This window comes from Delphinapterus leucas, chromosome 20 (assembly GCF_059928025.1).
Source record: "Delphinapterus leucas isolate spDelLeu-1000000601 "Yukka" chromosome 20, BTC_Dleu_Yukka2, whole genome shotgun sequence".
In the NCBI taxonomy this organism is placed as follows: Eukaryota; Metazoa; Chordata; class Mammalia; order Artiodactyla; family Monodontidae; genus Delphinapterus; species Delphinapterus leucas.
Window position 1 is genome coordinate 53892242 of NC_143148.1, and position 20200 is coordinate 53912441.

General features: G+C 44.9%; 1 protein-coding gene across 1 annotated transcript in view; it reads left to right on the forward strand.

The window, feature by feature from the left end:
* BCO1 (beta-carotene oxygenase 1) overlaps positions 1 to 4344 on the forward strand; it is a 43936-nt gene extending 39592 nt beyond the window's left edge. The window contains 1 exon segment of the mRNA XM_089903342.1: positions 1454 to 4344. Within this exon segment, the coding sequence (XP_089759468.1) occupies positions 1454 to 1683 (230 nt within the window). The 3' untranslated portion in view covers positions 1684 to 4344.
* Positions 4345 to 20200: the final 15856 nt, after the last annotated feature.

Genomic DNA, 20200 nt, shown 5'->3' on the forward strand with positions numbered 1-20200 from the left:
CGGCCCCTCTGGAGGTTGAGCTGACACCTGTGGCCCAGGCCTCCCCTAAATCACTTTGCTAGGATGGGTTATATGCAGTGGCCCCAGGTAAACAAAGGCACTCTCATCAGACCGTCAGTCCAAAGGCTTAGAGGTCATCTCCCAGGAGCAGAAGGTCAGACCTCCCTTCCGGGGTGATTAAATTGTTTGCGACACAAAAGCCCACTTCCTTTCCATGGAGCTGCCCTACCCTTGCCCAGAGTATAGAATCTTGGTTTTAAAATCCATTGCAATGGCTGGGTCTGAATTTGTAACTCCTCTAAGCATGTAAGTTTTCCGTGGAGCACCTAGAAATGCTTGTGGCCCTCCTCTCTTGTCCAGGTTTCCACCTGACCAAATGGTCCTTTCCCTTTTTGACTCTGCCTTTGCCCCAGAAATGCCCTGCCCACCCCCTAGGGATGCTAAGGAGGGTACTACAAGCCTGGGTGGGGCTGCCCACGCCTATGGGGAAGGGCAGGCTGCCCCCTGCTGAGCCTGCCAGCTGCTTCCCTCAGGTGAGAAGGGAGTGGTTTTCTACCTGGGTCTTCCTATCGACCTGCACTGCACGGCACGCCAGGTAAGGGACCCCGTGTCACTGTCACCTCCAAGGTGGGGGATGGTTGGTGCCACCTCCTGCTGAGGCTGGCCTCCCCCTGGGCTGGGCAAGTGCGTCCTGCACAATCTCTTGTGGGCAGGGAGCAACCTGGTCTTCATTCCACCAAAGGAGAGGCTCAGAGAGTGAGGTCTTACCCACGGTCTGTCACATGCCCAGTGCATACAGAGGAGGGTCGAATTCAAGCTGATCTGACCTCAGCTGCCCTCAGCCACTCTGAAACCCGGGAGGCCTTGGGAAGAATCACAAATTTTTGCTGGAAGTTTATGTGCACTATTTCATTTAGCCCTCTGTCCCTTGAGAGTGGGTGTTTAGAATATTCCCATTTTACAGAGGGGAAAGCTGCACATGCATGAGATGAACTGGACTCATTCAAATGCCATTTGAGTGCAACTGGTCCGGGTTTAGCCAAGTGACGGATATTAGCCTAAGTGCAGCGTCAAAGCTGATTCTCTATAACTGGAGTTTCTAAATAGTAGGAAAATAGCCATTCTTCAGTGCATGTAATGATTTACAAAGTGCTTTCATAACTGACTGTGCAAGATCCTCTCAGCAACCCTCTGAGGGTGGGGAGGATTATCCCCACTCTACAGATGAAGAGACTGAGGCTCAGAAAGGTGAGGGGACTGGTTCAGCCAAGCCTTCCAATTTCCCTGGCCTTTCCCTTCTGCTCCCACAGAATACCAAATTCACTTCCCTTCTGTTTTGATTAGATAACTTACATTCAAAGGACAGGGAGATAGAGCTGAGAAACTTATCCCCCCAGCTGGACCAGGTTCAAGGCTGCGCTTTTACAAAGTGTCTCTTTTTGTTTCCCCAAAGGGATTATCTTATCAGCCATTGCCTCTACCGATCCCCAGAAGCTGCCTTTTCTGCTGGTTCTGGATGCCAAGACTTTTACAGAATTGGCTCGTGCCTCCGTTGATGTAGAGATGCACCTGGATCTCCACGGGCTGTTCATCCCAGGTGCCGACTGGGATGCAGGGAAGCAGGCCCCTTCCCGGGAGGAGCGGGACAGGGCTGCTGAGCGCTGTGTGGCCCCAAGGACCTGACAGGGTGGGGGCCTGGGCCCTGGAGAACGGCTCCACCAGGCTCAAGGGTGGTCCCTCCCTGGGTGGGGGGCAGGGGGGCCCTTCATTTTATTTTGCACTTATTCTTTCCATGGTTGCTTTGAGACAAAGTTACGGAAATAGAGCTTTTATCAGTATCTTTTCTTTCATTTCATTTTGGCCATTAGAACCTTGTTGGAAAGTTGATCAAATATTTACTGATTAGCTCTAGTACTTCTAAAAGCCCCTTTCCTTTAGTATAAAGACCGTGACCATGAATCAGCAATTGTATTAAGGCACATAATCATTGCTCCTAGAATGGGCAGCCACTGACCCACTGGAGAAGAGACACAGAAATATTTATCTTTGCTCCTCCCTCCCCAGCTTTCTTTCCCTTCCCTCCCTCCTTTCTTCCCCGTGGACCACATCGTGAGTTCTAGCTTTCTCAACCCTGTGCTGTTAGTAGACTACGTGGCCCAGAAGGCGTGTACTTTGTGGTCATTCCATGCAAGGCAGGGCATAGTATAAAATAATAAAACTTTAAAGCCTTTTCAGACCTTATTTTAATTTTACATGGCTTCTTTCCTCTGAAGATCTTCTAAGGCAGTAAAACAGAGGGGCAGAGCTAGACGGTTCATAGTCCGCCAGGTGCCTCATTGTACACCCAGTGGGACAGCAGACTGGTGTGGGCGTCCCCCACTGCAGGAGGGTATGGAGGGGCTGGAATCCAGGATTGAGTCCTGTCTTGCCTGATGCTGAGAACCAGGGTGGCGAGGCATGCCAGAGCCATACAGGAAAGGGGGTCCCGTCAGCAGAATTCCTTGGAGATTCATCCAAGTTGTCGTTGTTGGTTTGCTTTCCTTTTTGTTTATTTGGCTGCGTCGGGTCTTAGTTGCGGCTCCCGGGCTTCTCTCTAGTTGTGGCGCGCAGGCTCCAGAGCACGTGATCTTAGTTGCCCCGTGGCATGTGGGGTCTTAGCTCCCCGGCCAGGGATCGAACCCCCATCCCCTGCATTGGAAGGCGGATTCTTAACCACTGGACCACCAGGGAAGTGCTATCCAAGTTGTTGTTTGTTTTCATCCAAGTCGTCCTGTGTTGGGTATGTTTTATTCACTACTTTACCCTCTAGAACACTGCCTGGTAGATGCAGGCTCTACCAACAAATTAACTATTTGTTGAATGAATGAATTCCGCCAACAAAGAAATCCAACTCCATAATGTACCAAAAAGGGATGGATATTTAAAAAAAGAAAAAAATAACAGGATATTTTACTGAGGATCTTCTGGGAAGACAAGGAAGACAGTTCACATGGAACATCACCCCCAAATTCCCAACAAGCGTTCCTCTCCCAGCTGTCCCTCATCTCTCCTCTCTTTCTTCCCCTGTTGGTTCCTCAAAAACTCCTCTACCATCCCAGCATTTCCATTTCATGCTCAGCTCATAGATCCCATTAAACAAAAACCCAAACTCCGTGGATGGCAGAATGAAGAACATCTACTCTTCTCCTCTGGAGACCTCAGTACTTCCAGCCTTGATAAGATGGATTGGAAAGAAATGTCAACCATGGTGGCCTAAGAAACATGTGATGGAGGCCTGCATTTGGGTGGCAGGAATGGAAAAGAGTTGACAAATGGGACAGTCACTCACCTATTCATTATTTTACTTCAAACGTTTGAGAAGAGGGTGGTATTTAAAAAATGCTTCCCCACCGCTATTCTACTGAATTCCCATTGCCAAACAATACCCAGACCTAGTCATGAAAAAGGACGCAGTTCTGCAGGGAAGAAAAGTATGTCCCTGGTTTGTTTTCCTTGTTTAGGAAGACAGGTAAAATACCAGACCAATGAGGAAGCCTGGCACACCACATCTTTTCTTCTTCTTGGTCAATGCCGGGACGTCCAATTTGCCTTGATCCTGAATTCTGTCATATTTCAGACACAGGCCAGGGTAATTAGCTCAAAAGGCCACAGGAGCCAAGACGCATGCGCCTTTCTTGAAGCCGAGACCATCCGTCTTATCCTCAGAACCTTCCCTGTGGGTGTAGTGCATGTCCAGGAAGTTCTGCAGGAAATATCACCCCGGATTTGTTTATTCCTTTGATAAAGCCACAGTTTTTCACAAGCGCTCTAAGATGTGTCAGGTATGTGGTAAGCCCTCAGATGTTTGACCCACTAATTTTTCCTTCAAGGGTTTCTCTAATTTGATTCCATCTCAGGAATAAGCTGGATGTATACGTGGACAAATCAACTCACAAAAAATCCAAGTGCATTCGAGCTCCATCCGCATTACTGGTTTGTACTCGTTTCCTCCCAAAGCTACCGAGCAGTGGGCTAAGTATTGAGAAGGTTGCTTGTCCAGATTAGGTGAAAACACCTTTGATCACTTCTTCAGCTGTTTAAAGACAGTTTGGATGGTTTTTAAATGGCCGGGGGAAGTCTTTCCCATGGTAAATCAGGACATGCAGACAGAAAAGTCATCACCGCCTTCCTCATCATCCAACGACAGTGAGACCAATGGCCTCTGCTCTTCAGCTTCCTTCCAGGAGTCTGGACTCAGCGACCAGGTGCAGACGCAGGGCCACTGCCCTGGCTGCCGGGCTGCAGCAGGAAGCGGTCTCTCGAGGCCAAGCACCAGCAGAGAGGCTGGAGTTTTCTTGGACAAGGTGAGCAGGGAGAGATGTGGGAGCCCTGTGTTGGGACAGGTGGGGATGAGCCAGCCTTTCTTCCTCCTGGCGACCAGGAAAGGCCTCCTGGAGGGAGCGCCTGCCCAGATTCTGAGGGTGAAGCTCGGGATGAGGATCTGAAGGCGGATGTGGGTTGACTGAACAAAGCAGGAGTTGAGTGAATTTCCCATGAAAGAGCAGTGGAAAGAGTGAGAGAATTAGGGGGTGTTGTTTTCTCTGATTATAAAAGTCATATATGTTCACAGTAGAGCACCTCGTTATGTTAAAAAAAGAAACGAGAAAGGCACCCAGGGTCCCACTACCGAAAGAAAACCCCTGAAATCATTCTGGTGTGGTTTTTCCCGAATTTAAAATTTTTTTCTATGCACAGTTTACATATTGGTGATAGGTTTGTAACCCACCAGTTTATAGCCTGCTTTTTTCACTTACTATACAATACAATGATTTTCCCAGATCATGAAATTCTTCTAATGGGTGCATATTATTCCATCTTTGGGACATGGCAGGATGTACACCCGCCTGCTGGTGGACATTTAGGTTTTGACTATTATAAACAATGCCAGATTGTATTATATACAATGTGTGTCTATTTTTAGGGTCCACGCCGCATCCCTCTCTGTATTCAGGTGCTTGTTATTGTTATTTTCTTTAGCTAGATTCCCAACTTTGGATCTCTGAGCCAAAGAGTGGAAAAACAAGGTTCGGGTGTTCTTTGGAAGGCCAAAGGTTTTGGTTTGATTCATAGGAAACTGAGAAGCCATTCTAGAATCTGAGAGGCTCAAATGGTCAATGTGGCTATAGGGCTGAGAAATCCACATTTCTCAGGCAATAGGGAAAAAAAGTAGGTACATGAGAATGTAAGTTTAATCCAAATTCTCCCTTCTTCCTTTCCTCTATTCCTTCTTATCCTCTGTATCTTTCCACTCCATTCAGATACTTGTTCTTTTCAAGCATATATTCGCTCACTCACTCATTCATTCAGTGATGACCAAGATTATGTTGGCATGTAAGGGTCAACAGAACGAGTACCTCCACTGTCCTCAGGGAGCGTATAGCATAGTGAAGGACACAGCGCCAAGGAACAAACCAACACAATTCAATGGACTGGCAGTAAAAAGGGAACCCCCGGGGACCCCCAATACTGTCTCAGGAGCCAGGGATGGCTGATATGTGAAGCATGGTAGCAGGTAACCAGGTGAAATGGGCAATGCAGATAAAGAAAGGGGCATGGAATCAGGAGAGAGCTTGGTGAACTAAAGGTAGAAGTTTACCAAGAACTTCTGTGGGCGTAGAATTGTGGCGTAGAAGATGGCAGAAAAGACAAGTTTCAGCCAGAACCCCAGTTTATCTGTACCCAGGTAAGAAGTGGAATTGGCATTAACTAAAGAGAAGTCTCCAATAGTTTCTTCAAGGACCGACAGTAATTTTTTTTGTTTTGGCCACGTCGCGTGGCTTGTGGGGTCTTAGTTCCCCAACCAGGGATCAAACCCAGGCCCTCGGCAGTGAGAGCATGGAGTCCTAACCACTGGGCCGCCAGGGAATTCCCAGTAATTTTTTAAATAATAGCTTTTTTGAGATCTAATTCCTATACCATAAAATTCACTCTTTTAGAGTATTCAGTCCGGTGATTTTTAGTATACTGACTATTGTGTAACTATATCACCACTGCCTGTTTTTAGAACATCTTCATCATCCCCAAAAGAAACCCTGTACCCATGAGCAGTCCCCCTCATTGTGCATCCCCTCCCCCCGGTTCTCGGCCAACATAAATCTACTTTCTATCTCTATGACTTTGCCTAGTCTGGACACTTCATATCAATTGAATCATGCAATATGTAGGGTTTTTTGTGATTGGCTTCTTTCACTTAGCCTAATATTTTCAAGGTTCATCTATGTTGTTGTATGAATCAGTACTTCATTCCTTTTGTGGCTAAATAACATTCCATCGTATGAACGTACCACATTTTGTTTATCCACTCATCAGTTGAGAGACATCTGGGTTGTTTCTTCTTTTGAGCTGTCATGAGTAACACGCATGTTCAAGTGTTTAATGTGGACGCATGTCTTCATTTCTCTTGAATATATTCCCACGAGTGAAATTGCTGGGTCATGGTGTAAATATGTTTAACATTTTGAGGAGCTGCCAAACTGTTTTCCAAAGTGGCTGCACCGTTTTACAGTTTCACCAGCAGCATTTAAGAGTTTCAGTATGTCCACATCCTCCCTAATTTGTTATTGTCTGCTGTTTTTATTTCAGTCATCCTAGATAAAATGAAGTGGTGTCTCATTGTAGTTTTCACTGGCATTTTCCTAATAACTAATGATGCTGAACATATTTCCATGTGCTTATTGGCCATTTGTGTATCTTCTTTGGGGAAGTATCTACTCGTGTATGCTTTGCAATATTTTCTCCCATTCTGTGGGTGGTCTTTTCACTTTCTTGATGGTGTTTTTTTTTTTTTTTTTTTTGCAGTACACGGACCTCTCACCACTGTGGCCTCTCCCGCTGCGGAGCACAGGCTCCGGACGCGCAGGCTCAACAGCCATGGCTCACCGTCCCAGCCGCTCTGCAGCATGTGGGATCTTCCCGGACAGGTGCACGAACCCGTGTCCCCTGCATCGGCAGGCAGACTCTCAACCACTGCACCACCAGGGAAGCCTTGATGGTGCTTTTGAAACACAAAAGTTTTAAAATTTTGATGAAGTCCAATTTAATCTAATTTTTCTTTTATCTCTTCTGCTTTTGGTGTCATATCTAAGAAACCATAACTTAATCTATGGTCCCAAAGATGTACTCCTATGAATGTTATAGTTTTAGCTCTTACATTTAGGTCTATGATCCATTTTGAGTTAATTTTTGTGTACAGTGTGAGGTAGGGGTCCTACTTCATTTTTTTGCATATGGATATCCAATTGTCCCAACATAAAAGTCACCATTTAGGGTTGATAAATCTTCCTTCCACACAGGAAACAAAATGTATCTCCTTTTCCTCCACCATTCCTTTGAAGATGGTTCCTTCAACCAGTGAAAAGAAACTGTAGGGCAGCTCTCTGCTGGTTCCAGCAAGGCCTTGGTTCAGAGACAAGGAAACCAAGATGGAGCCTCTGTCAGTGGAGATTTAGTATCTTCCTCCATCTTCATCACTGGGTCCTGGCGAAGTTCCAGGTAAGTCCAGTGTATGCATGTTCAATTCAGAGTCACATCCGCTGGTAGGATTTTCCAGTTTTTTCTTTCCTTAAGTACATCTACTGTGTTCCAGGAGGGCCAAGGGTGACTGGTGTTCCTAGAGATGCTAATCCATTCCAGGAGGTTGGGACCAGTGAAAGGCATGGGTTCCCTGATTTTGTCTTCAGTCTGCCCTTTGGGTTGGGCAGGCAGGAGGTCTTAGCCTAGTTCAGGGTTCCTTAAATTACCATCAGAATCAATGTGGAAAGAACAGTGATGTCTACATTGTTTGTGCATCTTCTGTGGTTAAGGGCAGGAACGGAGCTTATTATAATAGTAACAACAGGATAACATCAGCTGACGTGTGTTGACACCTCACTGTAAGTGTGGTCCTCACGTAATCCTCGCAACAGCCCTGAGGTCGGTGCTGGTACCATTCTCATTTCAGGGATGAGAAAACTGAGTCTCAGCACGGTTAAGTAACTTTCCCGAGATCACACAGGTGGTTCCTGAGACCACATGTCTAACTTCTTAACCACTACTTTTACTGTCTTAATCTTATTCACTTCTTCACCCTCGGGGCTTCGTTTAGTGCCTGGGACAAGGTGGGTAGTTAATTAAAGGAACAGGGACTCCAGGCTCACTGCCTGGGTTTTGATCCTCTCGAAACCTGATGATGCCTCAGTTTCATCATCCATAAAATAGAGATAGTATATGTCCCTCATTCAGAGAGTCATGAAATTTAAATGAAGATTGCCTGACACATAGCAGTTTTCAATAAATTTTAGCTATTTCATTTATGGGCCTTAAAAACAGTTAAGAGGTTGAATCTTGGCTCCCAACCCTCACTAGTCATAAGACCTTTGATAAGTTATTTAAATTCTCTGTGCCTCTGGTTCCTGACCTGTGAAATGGGGATAACATTAGAACCTCGCAGGGCTACAGTGAGGATTCAATAATGTTCTTGTAGCCCTTAGAAGAAGTGTCTGCCTCTTAGTTGCCTCTAACCATCTGAGTTAGCGAAAATTATGGGGGCAGTTCATGCAGAGGATGCTACTTGTAAACCCCCAAGCGAAGGCTGTTCCTTCTCTCTTTCGGAAGGGCCTTCCTCCTGGTGTGGTGAGAGAGGATGGGGACAGTGTCCCAGGCACCCAGAGCGACCAGTGGCATCAGAGATGACAGAAGCAGATCACTGGCACACCCAAAATAGCCATAGTCTAATGGGGCATGACCAGAAGACCCTCCAATGGTCAGAGAACAGGGTCTCCGAGTTACATGGTCTCAGTTCAAATAGCAGCCATCCCCTAGGACGGATGTGATCATTAAAAGGATGCTATGTATCAAAGGCACAGGCCAGTGCCAGGCACAGAATGAGTGGTCCAGGGTGGGACATCCACATGGCAGGGATTTTCATCAGTTTTGTTTCTCACTATATCCCTGTCTAAAATAGCGCTGTATTGGGTTCCTATGGCTGCTGTAACAAATTACCACAAACTGGTGGCATAAAACAACACAGATTTATTCTTACAGTTCTGGGGTCAGAAGTCTACAATGAGTCTTATGGGAATAAGATCAAGGTGTCAGAAGGGCAGCTTCCTTCTGGAGTCTCCAGGCGAGAGTCGGTTTCCTTGCCTTTTCCTGCTCCCTCATTCCTTTGCTTATGGTCCCGCCTCACTTCACCTTTTCTTCCCTGCTTTCATCGTCACATCACTTTTTTTTTTAAATTTTTAAATTTTATTTATTTTTTTATACAGCAGGTTATTATTAGTTACCCATTTTATACATATTAGTGTATATATGTCAATCCCAATCTCCCAATTCATCACACACGCCCCCCTCCCCGCCACTTTCCCCCCTTGGTATCCATACGTTTGTTACATCACTTTTTTTCCTTCTATGAAGTCAAATCTCCCTCTTGCAATGAGGACCCTCATGACTACATTTAGGGCCCACTGGATGATCCAGGATAATCTCCCTATTTCAAAATCCTTAACTTTGTGACATCTGCAAAGTCCCTTTTGCCATATAGGTGACATACACAGGTTCCAGGGGTTAGGACCTGGATATCTTTGGGGACCATTATTCAGCCGACTACAAGCACCTAGCTCTTAATGCACTCAGTATATATTGGTTGAGTGAATATGTGAATGTAAGCCATTGAGTATTGTCGTTGGCATCATCTTGGCTTCAAGATGTGTATGTGGTCTCCTCGCCTTCAAGTCTTCCTCAAATGTTATTTCAATGCAGGTTTCCTGACCCTAGTTGAACCCTACAACTTGCTTCCTCCATTGAACACACACTCCTGATCCCTTTATCCAGCTTAATTCCTTTTTCCCCCATAGCCCTTTTTGCCTTCCAGCATACTATAAAATTGACTTATTTATTATGTTTATTGGCATTTGTCCATCTCCCCCACTAGAATGTAAGCTCAAAGATTACATTCAGTGTGAGGATTTTTCTGTATTACTCTCAGATGTATCCTGGGGGTCTAGAACAGTGCCTGGCACGTAGTAAGTGCTCGATACATGAGTGCTGAATGAACACATGAACTGAATGCCTCACCAAATTTCCCTCGGCTGCCGACCTGGTTCTTTATCTTTTGTGCTCAATCTTGGCTTTCATGACAATGAAGGCGTTGCCTGTGGTGAAGCCAATCGACTCTAGGTAACCTCGTATTAATCCTGTTCACGGGTCTCCCCGTTCTATTAACACACTGGCAATTTTAATTTCTAAAACACAGATAACCTCAATTATTTCCACCAAGACTTGCGAAAGTCTGGGAGGGAAATGGATGGTTTGACTTTGGACATTTACTGAAGGATAGACTTCTTAGAATTCGGATGATTGCAGAGCTGGGTGGGGGAGTTGTCCCTGGCTGAAGTTGCAGGGCTTTGTTATGTTGGGTTATACTGTTTCTATTGGTCTGCTGGAGGAAATGAGCTTGTGGTTTCTGCAGTTGGTCAGGCTCAGGATGGTCTCTGTAGAGGGTGCTTGAGTGCCTTAGGGGGCATGGTGGAGGGGCTTCAGGGCACCCGGGGCTTCCTGAAACTGTATGTGAGTTTTTGTGTGTCTGTATGTTCTTAAGGAGAGTAGAGTCCATCGCTTGTATCAGCTTCTCAACAGGGAAAGTGAAGGACTTTTGCACTACTCCAGCCGTGAGGATTCTGTGACTCTGTGTCTCACAACATGTAGGTCAAATTAACAGGCCGTACACAGCTCAGAAAGGAAAGGCAGCAGTTTGAAAGGCAGGCCCCCTTCTCCCCATCCTCTATCGCCTAACAAGTCCCCAAGCTGTTGTGTTAAAGACGCTGAACCAGGCAGTGGCTCAAATCTCAAGATGACCGATCTCAGTCTTTGCAAGACTCTTTATTTTTGCCTGCATTGGGTCTTCGTTGCTGCGCATGGGCTTTCTCTAGTTGCAGTGAGCAGGGGCTACTCTTCGTTGCAGTGCGTGGGCTTCTCATTGCAGTGGCTTCTCTTGTTGGGGAGCACAGGCTCTAGGCACGCAGGCTTCGGTAGTTGTGGCACGAGGGCTCAGTAGTTGTGGCGCATGGGTTCTAGAGCACAGGCTCAGTAGTTGTGGCGCACAGGCTTAGTTGCTCCATGGCAGGTGGGATCTTCCCAGACCAGGGATTGAACCCGTGTCCCCTACATTGGCAGGCAGATTCTTAACCACTGCGCCACCAGGGAAGTCCGTCTGGGCATTTCTTGAGGCTTCAGTTTTTCTCATAGGTAGAATTGGGATGGCTCTACTTTCTTTGATTTTTGTGTGATTATGAAAATGCTTCAAGTGTATAAAATGCTATAGAATTGCAAAGTGTTCATGTCAGATGGAATGTGCCTTTTTTGCTGTGGCAAGGCTGGCCTGTTCCCTGCTCCATCCATCCATCCATCCGTCCCACACTTGTTTTCTCACAACAGGCATAAAAGCTACTGTGTATGTGACAAAAGCTTTACATGAAACACTAACCCTCATAAAAATCATGAATACTCTGAGATTCAGAGAGCTCAGACCATTTGCTCAAAATCACACAGCTAGAAAGTGATGGAGCACAGCCTGAATGAAAACCCGGTTTTGTCTGATGCCAATAGCAGTGTTCAGCATCACACCCACCAAAACATTCCTAGAGGCAGAGGAGAGGGGAGCTAAAGAAAGGTGGGGGCACAGGTCTACCAAATACAGCACCTTGAAATCTGCGTTTTACCGTAAGTGCATATACCTGTTAGAGTGTACTCCACAGTATGTCCATGCTTATTTTAATAGCAAAGAACTTCCCAGCAATCTTTAGGTACGAATGGTGCTTTGGGTGTGTGTTGGGGTGGGGGGAGGACGGTACCCCAGTGCAGCTCTTTGCTATAATCCCCATTACAAACACCGTTTCCCATATCAGATGCTTTTTGTTTACGTGTGACTCGTATCTCCTGGGTTGGCCTAGAAGCTCCTGGAGGGTAAGATCTGAATGTGATTCCTCCTTTCTCCTTCCCAAGGCTTAGCCCAGTCCCCAGCATGAAATAAGCAGGCAGTAATGGATTTGGCAAATACTTATTGAATTCCTGCCTCACTGAGTCAGGTGCCATGGGAGATAAAGACGGATATGAGGTGATTCCTGCTCTCAAGGCATTTACAATTGAGCTGGAGAGGCCAAGCTTCCAGAATCTGCCTGAAAAGGATCTTCCCAAGACTCTTGGTACAGCATTTTAAAAGCTTGGGACTGTAATATAGCAATAGGTGAGATGGTAGGTAACTAAGATAGCAGACAACGTTTCATTAAATAGGACACACTTTGTGAAAAGCGACAACCTGTTCCTCTGGAAAAGTAGCATTGTGTCAATTAAAGAGCACACCTTCAACTTACTGATGTTGAAGCCACTGTTTCCTGAGAGGGAAGAGTTGAAAGCAGGCACCTGCTCTAGGTGCTGTCTGTTTTGCCAGAAGGATCTCAGTCTCTAATTGCTTGGCCTTTGAGGATCAGCTTCAAAACTTCAGCAGCACAGATAAACCCATGTTCTTTTCTGACAAGCTTGGGTACGTTGGGGTTTATTAGACTCAATTCTACTCATCAGATATTTACCAAGCTCATTGTGTGGGTGCTGGGGACACATGGAGAGGCAAGAATGTCCAATGAATGGCTTAAAAACTTTGCAGTGAATCAGGGAGTCAAAATCCTGGCTCCTCTATGAATCAGCTGAGGGATGTGGGCTGGAGCCTCAGTTTTGTAACCCATGGCATGGAGATCCTAATACTTACCTTGCAGGTTGTTGTAAACATCTGTTGGGGTAATGGACGTAAAGCTCCCTGCACAGCAAACTGCACTAAGAACTCCACAAACTCCAAAAGTTAAGGTAATGACTTCTGATTTCAAGAAACACCCAGTCTAGTGAAAAGACCAATATGTTAACAGATAAATGTCATTAGTGTGATGGGTATGAGTATTTTTGACTTTTTTTTTTTTTTTTTTTTTGCGGTACGCAGGCCTCTCACCGCTGTGGCCTCTCCCGCTGTGGAGCACAGGCTCTGGACGCGCAGGCTCAGCGGCCATGGCTCACGGGCCCAGCCGCTCCGCGGCATGTAGGATCTTCCCAGACCGGGGCACGAACCCGCGTCCCCTGCATCGGCAGGCGGACTATCAACCACTGCGCCAGCAGGGAAGCCCCTTGACATTTTTTTTAAATCATTTACAGAGCACTTACTATGTGCCAGACACTGTGCAAAACAGTTGTACTGGATCATCTCATTTATTTGCACAAAACCATAGATAGCAGGAACCACACTTTTTCCCAGTGAGGAATCTGAGGTTTAGGCCATTTAAACCTCAGGTCCACAGAGCTGGAAAGGGACAGAAGGAGGCTTTGAACCCAGCAGTCTGGTTCCAGAGGCAGATTTCAAGGCACAAAGAGACAGAAAGAAGCCAGGAGAGGCTTCACAGAGGAGGTGCTGGAGCGGCGAGCAGTTTTTCAGGCACCAAAGTCATGGGAGAAGGAGTCCAGGCAGGAGGGAAGAGGTGGCAGGATGAAGAGCTGGGTCTGTGCACAGGGTCTGGGATGGAGGGCGGTGTGGGTCTAGAAGGTGAGGGTGGGGAGGGAGGAGTGGGCCAGATGGTGCGACACCTCATGAGTCAGGCACAGGGACTTGGGGGACCAGTGAAGGATGAGAAAGACAGGATCATGGCACACAGGGAATGTAATCTACGCCGATGTTCTACGGGGAAAGTATTGGGTTGGCCAAAAAGTGCGTTTGGGGTTTTCTGTAAGATCCTCCAGAAGCCACAGGTTGGGAGAAGAAATTTGTGTTCCATATACATAATAGAAGAACTCCTAAAAAAATCGATTTGAAAACCCAATTTTAAAAAATGAAACAAAGGTTAAACAAGCACTTAAAAAAAGATACAAGTGATCAAAAAGCATATAAAAAGGTGCTCAACATTGTTATTCGTTATGGAAATACAAATTAAAACAACAAGATACCACTACACACTCACCAGAATGGGTGTAATTAAAACAAAGACACCACCGATTATTGAGGGATGTGGAGCAACTGGAACTCTCATAGACGACTGGCGGGAGTGTAGTCTGGTACAGCCACTTTGGAAAACTGGCAGCGTCTGCTGGAGCTGAACATATGCCTTTTCTGTGACCCAGCAACTGAACTCGGGCACATCCACAAGGGAAAAAAGCGCATGTGTCCACCCAAACAAAGACTTGTTTGAGAATGTTCATAACAGCTTTATTGTAATAGCCCCAAACTGGAAACAGTCCAAGTATCTGCCAACAGGGAAACAGATACATAAATGGTGGTATATTCACGCAGTGGTAGAGTCACAGTAATAAAGAACCAACTATTGCTACAAGTAACAAATGGAAGAATTTCAAAGTAACAAATGGAAGAATTTCAAAGACGCTGTATGGCGTGAAATATGCCAAATGCAAAGGTTCAAGAACAGGAAAAACCAATCAATAGTGATAGAAGTCAGAACAGTGGTTTCCTGTGGGAGGTACTAACTGGAAACACTGAGGGAACCTTCTGGGTTACTGGGAATGTTCTTTATCTTGACCCGGATGGTGAGTTCACAGGTGTATCCACATGGAACAATTCACTGAGCCGTACACTTTATGTTATACCTCAATCAAGATGTTTTTCCAAGATAATAAATATATTAAAGTGTTAATTAGTTTCAAACCTTGCTAGGCAAAGATGTCTAACATATTTCTGAAAATATAAGAATGAATTTAAATGTTAAAAAATCAAATTAAATACATGGAGCATGAAATAAAAAGCAGTAGAATAGCGATGTTTAAAGAGCTGGAATAGGAAGGGAAAATGGCAGATGGAGTCAGAAAATAGATTAAAGTTCACTACAGTCCAGCGTTTACATCAGGGAGAAGTGAGAGGTGAAGTTGTCAAGCCAGACCTGAGAGGAGGTAGCTGGTGAAGCCCGGACTGTAGAGGTGAAGAGACTAGATTTTTGACTTGAAAGTCAACCAGAAGCTAATAATTCGTGAGCTGGGAAAAATGCCATTAAAAACCAGGAGGACGACTGTGGTGATGATAGCGATCATAAACATAAGAACACTTAGCACTTGCTGAGCACCTATTATGTGCCAGACCTTCTTGTCAGTGCTTCACTAGTATCATCTCATTTAATCCTCACAACCGCTCTGGGAAGTCACTACGATTATGCTAGTTTTACAGAGGGAGAAACTGAAGAAGCGGAGTAATTAACCCAGAGCCTCCAAGAATAGGAGAAAGAGACCCCGTGGGGAGGTAGTGAGGAAATCCAATGACTTAAAGGAATTCAAATGACTTCACGTTAAAACAGGTCTAAGGAGCAGGCAAATTACTTACATGATATAAATGCTGCAGAATAAATCAGCAGCGTATTGGCTAGAATTCTAGAGGGAGGACAGAAATTGAGTATCTTTTGCATGCTTTTGGGCATATAAACAACATACTAAATTTAAAGAGTACAAAGTGGAAAATGGTGTGGCTCGAAGGAGGAAATAAAGGTTCTTGCACAGGACTTGGTTTGAAAGAAGTAACTGGGGCGACCTCTGCCCATAGCTGTTATATCGTGACCTTCTGAGGCTTGGAAGTTTCATGTTCTTTGAATCGCTCTTGATAATTCACCTTTCTCCACATTGGCAAGGTCAGGTTAGGCAGCAAGGGATGAAAAGATCCAGGAAGATTTTCTCCCTTCCTCCCTTCCTTCAGTCTGTTTCTTTCTTTCAGTAAGTCTATATTTATTGTGTATCAATTATATTCCATGCATTGTTTTAGAGGCTGGCGATACAGTGATAAATAAACTAGGAAGTTCCTGCCAGGCCTCATGAAACTTATAATCAGAGGAGACACACGATACACAAATAAACATATATTATTTTAGGTACTCACTGAATGCAGTGAGGAAAAATGAAGGAGGTTGAGGGAAGCATTCATTATACAGGAAGATAAGTGAAGGCCTCTCTGAGGAGCTGACATTTGAGCTCTGATGTATGCAGAAGGAAAGATCAAAGTCTGAGAATATGAGGAAAGACATTTCCAGGCTTAGAAATCAGCCAGTGCAAAGGCCCTGGGGTGGGCATCTGTGAGGCCTGTCCAAGGAACAGCAAGAAGGCCAGTTTGGTTAGTGCACATCGAGGGAGAGGAGAGTGGTAGGAAATGACATCACAGAGGAAGTACGAGGCCCACATCTCTCAGGGCTTTCTACTTTGGACTTTTTTTCCCTCAGTTTGATTGGAAGCTATTGGAGGGTTTTGTTTTGGGAAGCAACTGGATCTGATTAACTTACAGCGAGAAAGAACTCATAAGCGGGCAAGAGGAACAGGGAGCACAGCCTAGGAGGCTATTGAAGGAGTCCAGGGGGAGCTGACTGGTGGCTGGACTCAGGTGGTACTGATGGGGGTCAGGAGATGAGGCTGGACTCAGGACACAGTCTGCAGGAGAAGCTGCAGGGTTTGCTAGTGAATTGGATGAAGGGCATGAGAAAAAAGAGCAAGAATGTCCCTAAATCTCTGTCCTTGGTTAAACGAATGATGCTACCACTTTATTTGGGGAATGATTAGGTTTAAGGGGTAAAATCAGGAGTTTATTTTCAACCAGAGATGTTAGCCTGCTGTTGCATAGACCAGCTTGGAGTTCATGGGGGTACTGTGGAAAACAGCAAGTGAAGTAATCCCTTGTGGATAGAAAAATCCCAGTTCTCCCTACTTATTAACATTTATTCATTCAGCAAATATTTATTGAGTACCTACTGTGTGTCAGGCCCTGTGCCAGGTGCTGGGAATACAGCATGGATTTGCCCAGAAACATAAACTATCTTCATTACAGCTTAATTAGTTCACTGGTTTCTGAGACACTTCTCTGAATATTGTGTAAATAAACAGAATCAACTCTCAAGAGTTATAAATACTGAGATGTTCTCTGACTCAGCAATTTGGAAGAGCTCAGATTCTCGGAAAGAAAGGAGCTATATATAGCTTTGGACAAATGACAGATTTACCTAATAAAATATTTGAAGACTGCCTTAAAATGAATCAGAAGAGACTGCCTCAACCAAATTAATGTTTATGAAGAGTCAACTTGGTGTAATGGAAAAGCTTACAGGGCTGGAAGGCAGAAGCTCTGGGCCTGTCTGTCCTGCCCAACTAGGTCACAGGTATGACCTTGACTGAGTCCTTCATCATCTTGCTTCAGTTTTCACTTCAATAAAATGAATCCACTGAAGGCAGTATTTTCCAAAGCGCTTCCAAACTACTAATTTTTTTCTTTGCATTATCTTCTCCTGGACTCTTATTCCTCTTTCTAACATTTATTTAAAAATAAAACCCCAAACTCCAAGGTGATTCTTCTTTCTTTTGAGGGTTCATTTTTTGAAGCAAAGTATTTTCTTTTTGCAAATGAAACTTGTTTTTTTCCTGACTGTAAAATGATACATGTTCAGAAAAGCACAGAGAATAAAAAGTCCCTACAATGATACCATGGAGGTAACTATGTCTGTTTTCACCATCAGTGCCTCTGCAACAGGTATCATATTAGCAGGTGCTTAATAAATATTTATTGAATGAATGACTACTGTTAGTATCTTGTGAAAACATCCTTTTTAGTCTTCAGAGGAAAAAAAGAATCCTTTCTCTGGGGTTGTTTAGCCTCTGAAGAGGCTATAGTTATAGCCCAGAGACTGAAACTTGCTGGGACTGTATCGAATCTCTGAGATTACACATTTCACAACAGCTCATGTCTGTTATCTATGGAATGTAGGGAAACAATAACACTAAATACACCACTCTGATGGCCATAAACAATATCAAGGGTGGCTCGGTTTGACCAATATCAAGAAAGGCTGTGAAACAGTCCATGGTCTAACCAGGAGTGGCTCTGGTAGCAGCTGCCCCACAAATCCTTCCTCCCACACTTGGGCCCTCTTCCTTCCCTACAGAACCAAGATGAGGTTTTTTGGGGCACTTGAGTTCAACTCAACAATTTTTATTGCGAATCTAGCATTCTTTCGATTGTTAACTCCCTTCTCAGTAAACCAAGATGGTCTTCTGATTGCCTCTGGAAATGAATGGAAGCCAGATCCCGTCTGCAGACACATGCTGTATCTTTTTTTCTCAGAGGAATTCGTGGCTAATGCTGAAAAACTGGGACACTGGACATGTGAATCTGAGTTTTCAGATCTCTTGAAAAATCGCTGGATTTGGCACCCGTGGGCCCTCATCACCTGGAGCAATCAGCTGGAAGTGAGGGCAAGCCTCCCACCTGACACAGGGGCTGTGTTCTTCAGCTCCCTGTGGTCCCACCTGCCCCTACTGTGCTATATCCTGCCTCCTGGGCTCATTCACCCAATTTGCCACCTCTAACAGATTACAGGAAGCATTCAGGGATAACCCACTGAGCACCAGGCACTGTGCAAGTCTCTTGGAATACGTAAATGCAACACAGCTACTACCCTGGAGGAGCTCGTGTATAAACCAGTTAATTACAGTGCAGTGAGCTAAATGCAGCACAGAAGGCATGACCATGGCACAGCATGGGGTCTCTGCCCTGAGAAACTGGTTGGAGGTTCTCTGAAGGTCACTGAGCTGGATTTTGAAGGATGAATATGAATGATTCAGGCAGGTGGTTGGTGGGGAATATTGCAAACAGTGGGGGTGGAACGGAGAGCATTTATAAGATCTTCTGCCGAATTGCTGCCTGTTGCACAGGGGAAACTCTCAAGCCAGCAACTACCTTTCCCCTTATTGATGCTGGTCTCTCTACAACCCTCTGCCCAGGTCCTCCCATACCTTCCTTCTGTCAAAACACCAGAGAAGGTTACCTCTACCAGGAAGAGCCTGCCTGACTAATCCCCATTCACCTCCAGTTACTTCAACTAAGGCAACACTCCCATTCTGGAAAAACTGGCTACCTGAGGGTGATTCTGTTATTTGAGCTCTTTGTTTTGTTTTGGAACCTCTGACATTTGAAGAATAGACCAGCATTCCAAGTAATTGATCAGTAAGTGCTTATCAAACGCCTATGTATTTGATTGGAACTCTTTCTGTCATATATATCATTTTTGGCTCCAACACCGACCCAGTTGAGAAAGAAGACAAACACAAACTGAAAACAGACTGCAATTCAGAAAACATTTATTAAATGCCTGATATTCACAATTTTTAAAATACCTCCATCCATCCAACATTTACTGAGCACTAATAGGGCCAGGCAGTGAGCTTGGCACCTAGAAATGGAGATGCACTGAAATATACAAGCTAGCAGGAGACATGGATAAATAAACCCCTTACAGTAATTTTCCTGCCAGAGCAACGTTCAAAGTACAGCAATAACTTTAAAAAGAAGTGTTGACTGCTCCAATGAATACTGGGCAGGTATCACGGAGAAGATAAGCTCCAGCTGCTTATCTTATTGACTTTGTATCATGACATTTTACAACATACACAAAAATAGAGAGACGAGTACAACGAATCTCCACGTACCCATGACCTGGCTTTAAAAGTAGTAACTCATAGCCACTTTTTTTCCTATTATTATTATTTTTTTAACAGCTTTATTGGAGTGTAATTGCTTTACAATGGTGTGTTAGTTTCTGCTTTATAACAAAGTGAATCAGTTATACATATACATATGTTCCCATACCTCTTCCCTCTTGCATCTCCCTCCCTCCCACCCTCCCTATCCCACCCCTCTAGGTGGTCACAAAGCACCGAGCTGATCTCCCTGTGCTATGCGGCTGCTTCCCACTAGCTATCTATTTTACGTTTGGTAGTGTATATATGTCCATGCCACTCTCTCACTTTGTCATAGCCACTTTTGATTCATTTATACCTCCACCCACTTCACTCCATCCCTTTGTTATGTTTGGAAGCCAATCCTAGACGTTTTAATCATTTCATCCATAATACTGAGCTGGAAATGTCTGGACTTTCCGCTAGTAACATCCTTCTCCCAATCTATTCTTTTGCCAGTGACTACTCCACCAGAGTTATATACCCTGATTCCCACCAGTAACCCCAAATCCTTGACTGGTTCAGGGTAAAGATCCAAGACTTTATTGGAGCCTCTGAGTTGACAAAAGGAAAAGCCTGAGCTGATCCAGTGAAAACCCCATCCTGCCTTATATGGAATACTGAACATATTCTTCTGGTCCTTGGCCTTTGTAAAACTGCTAAT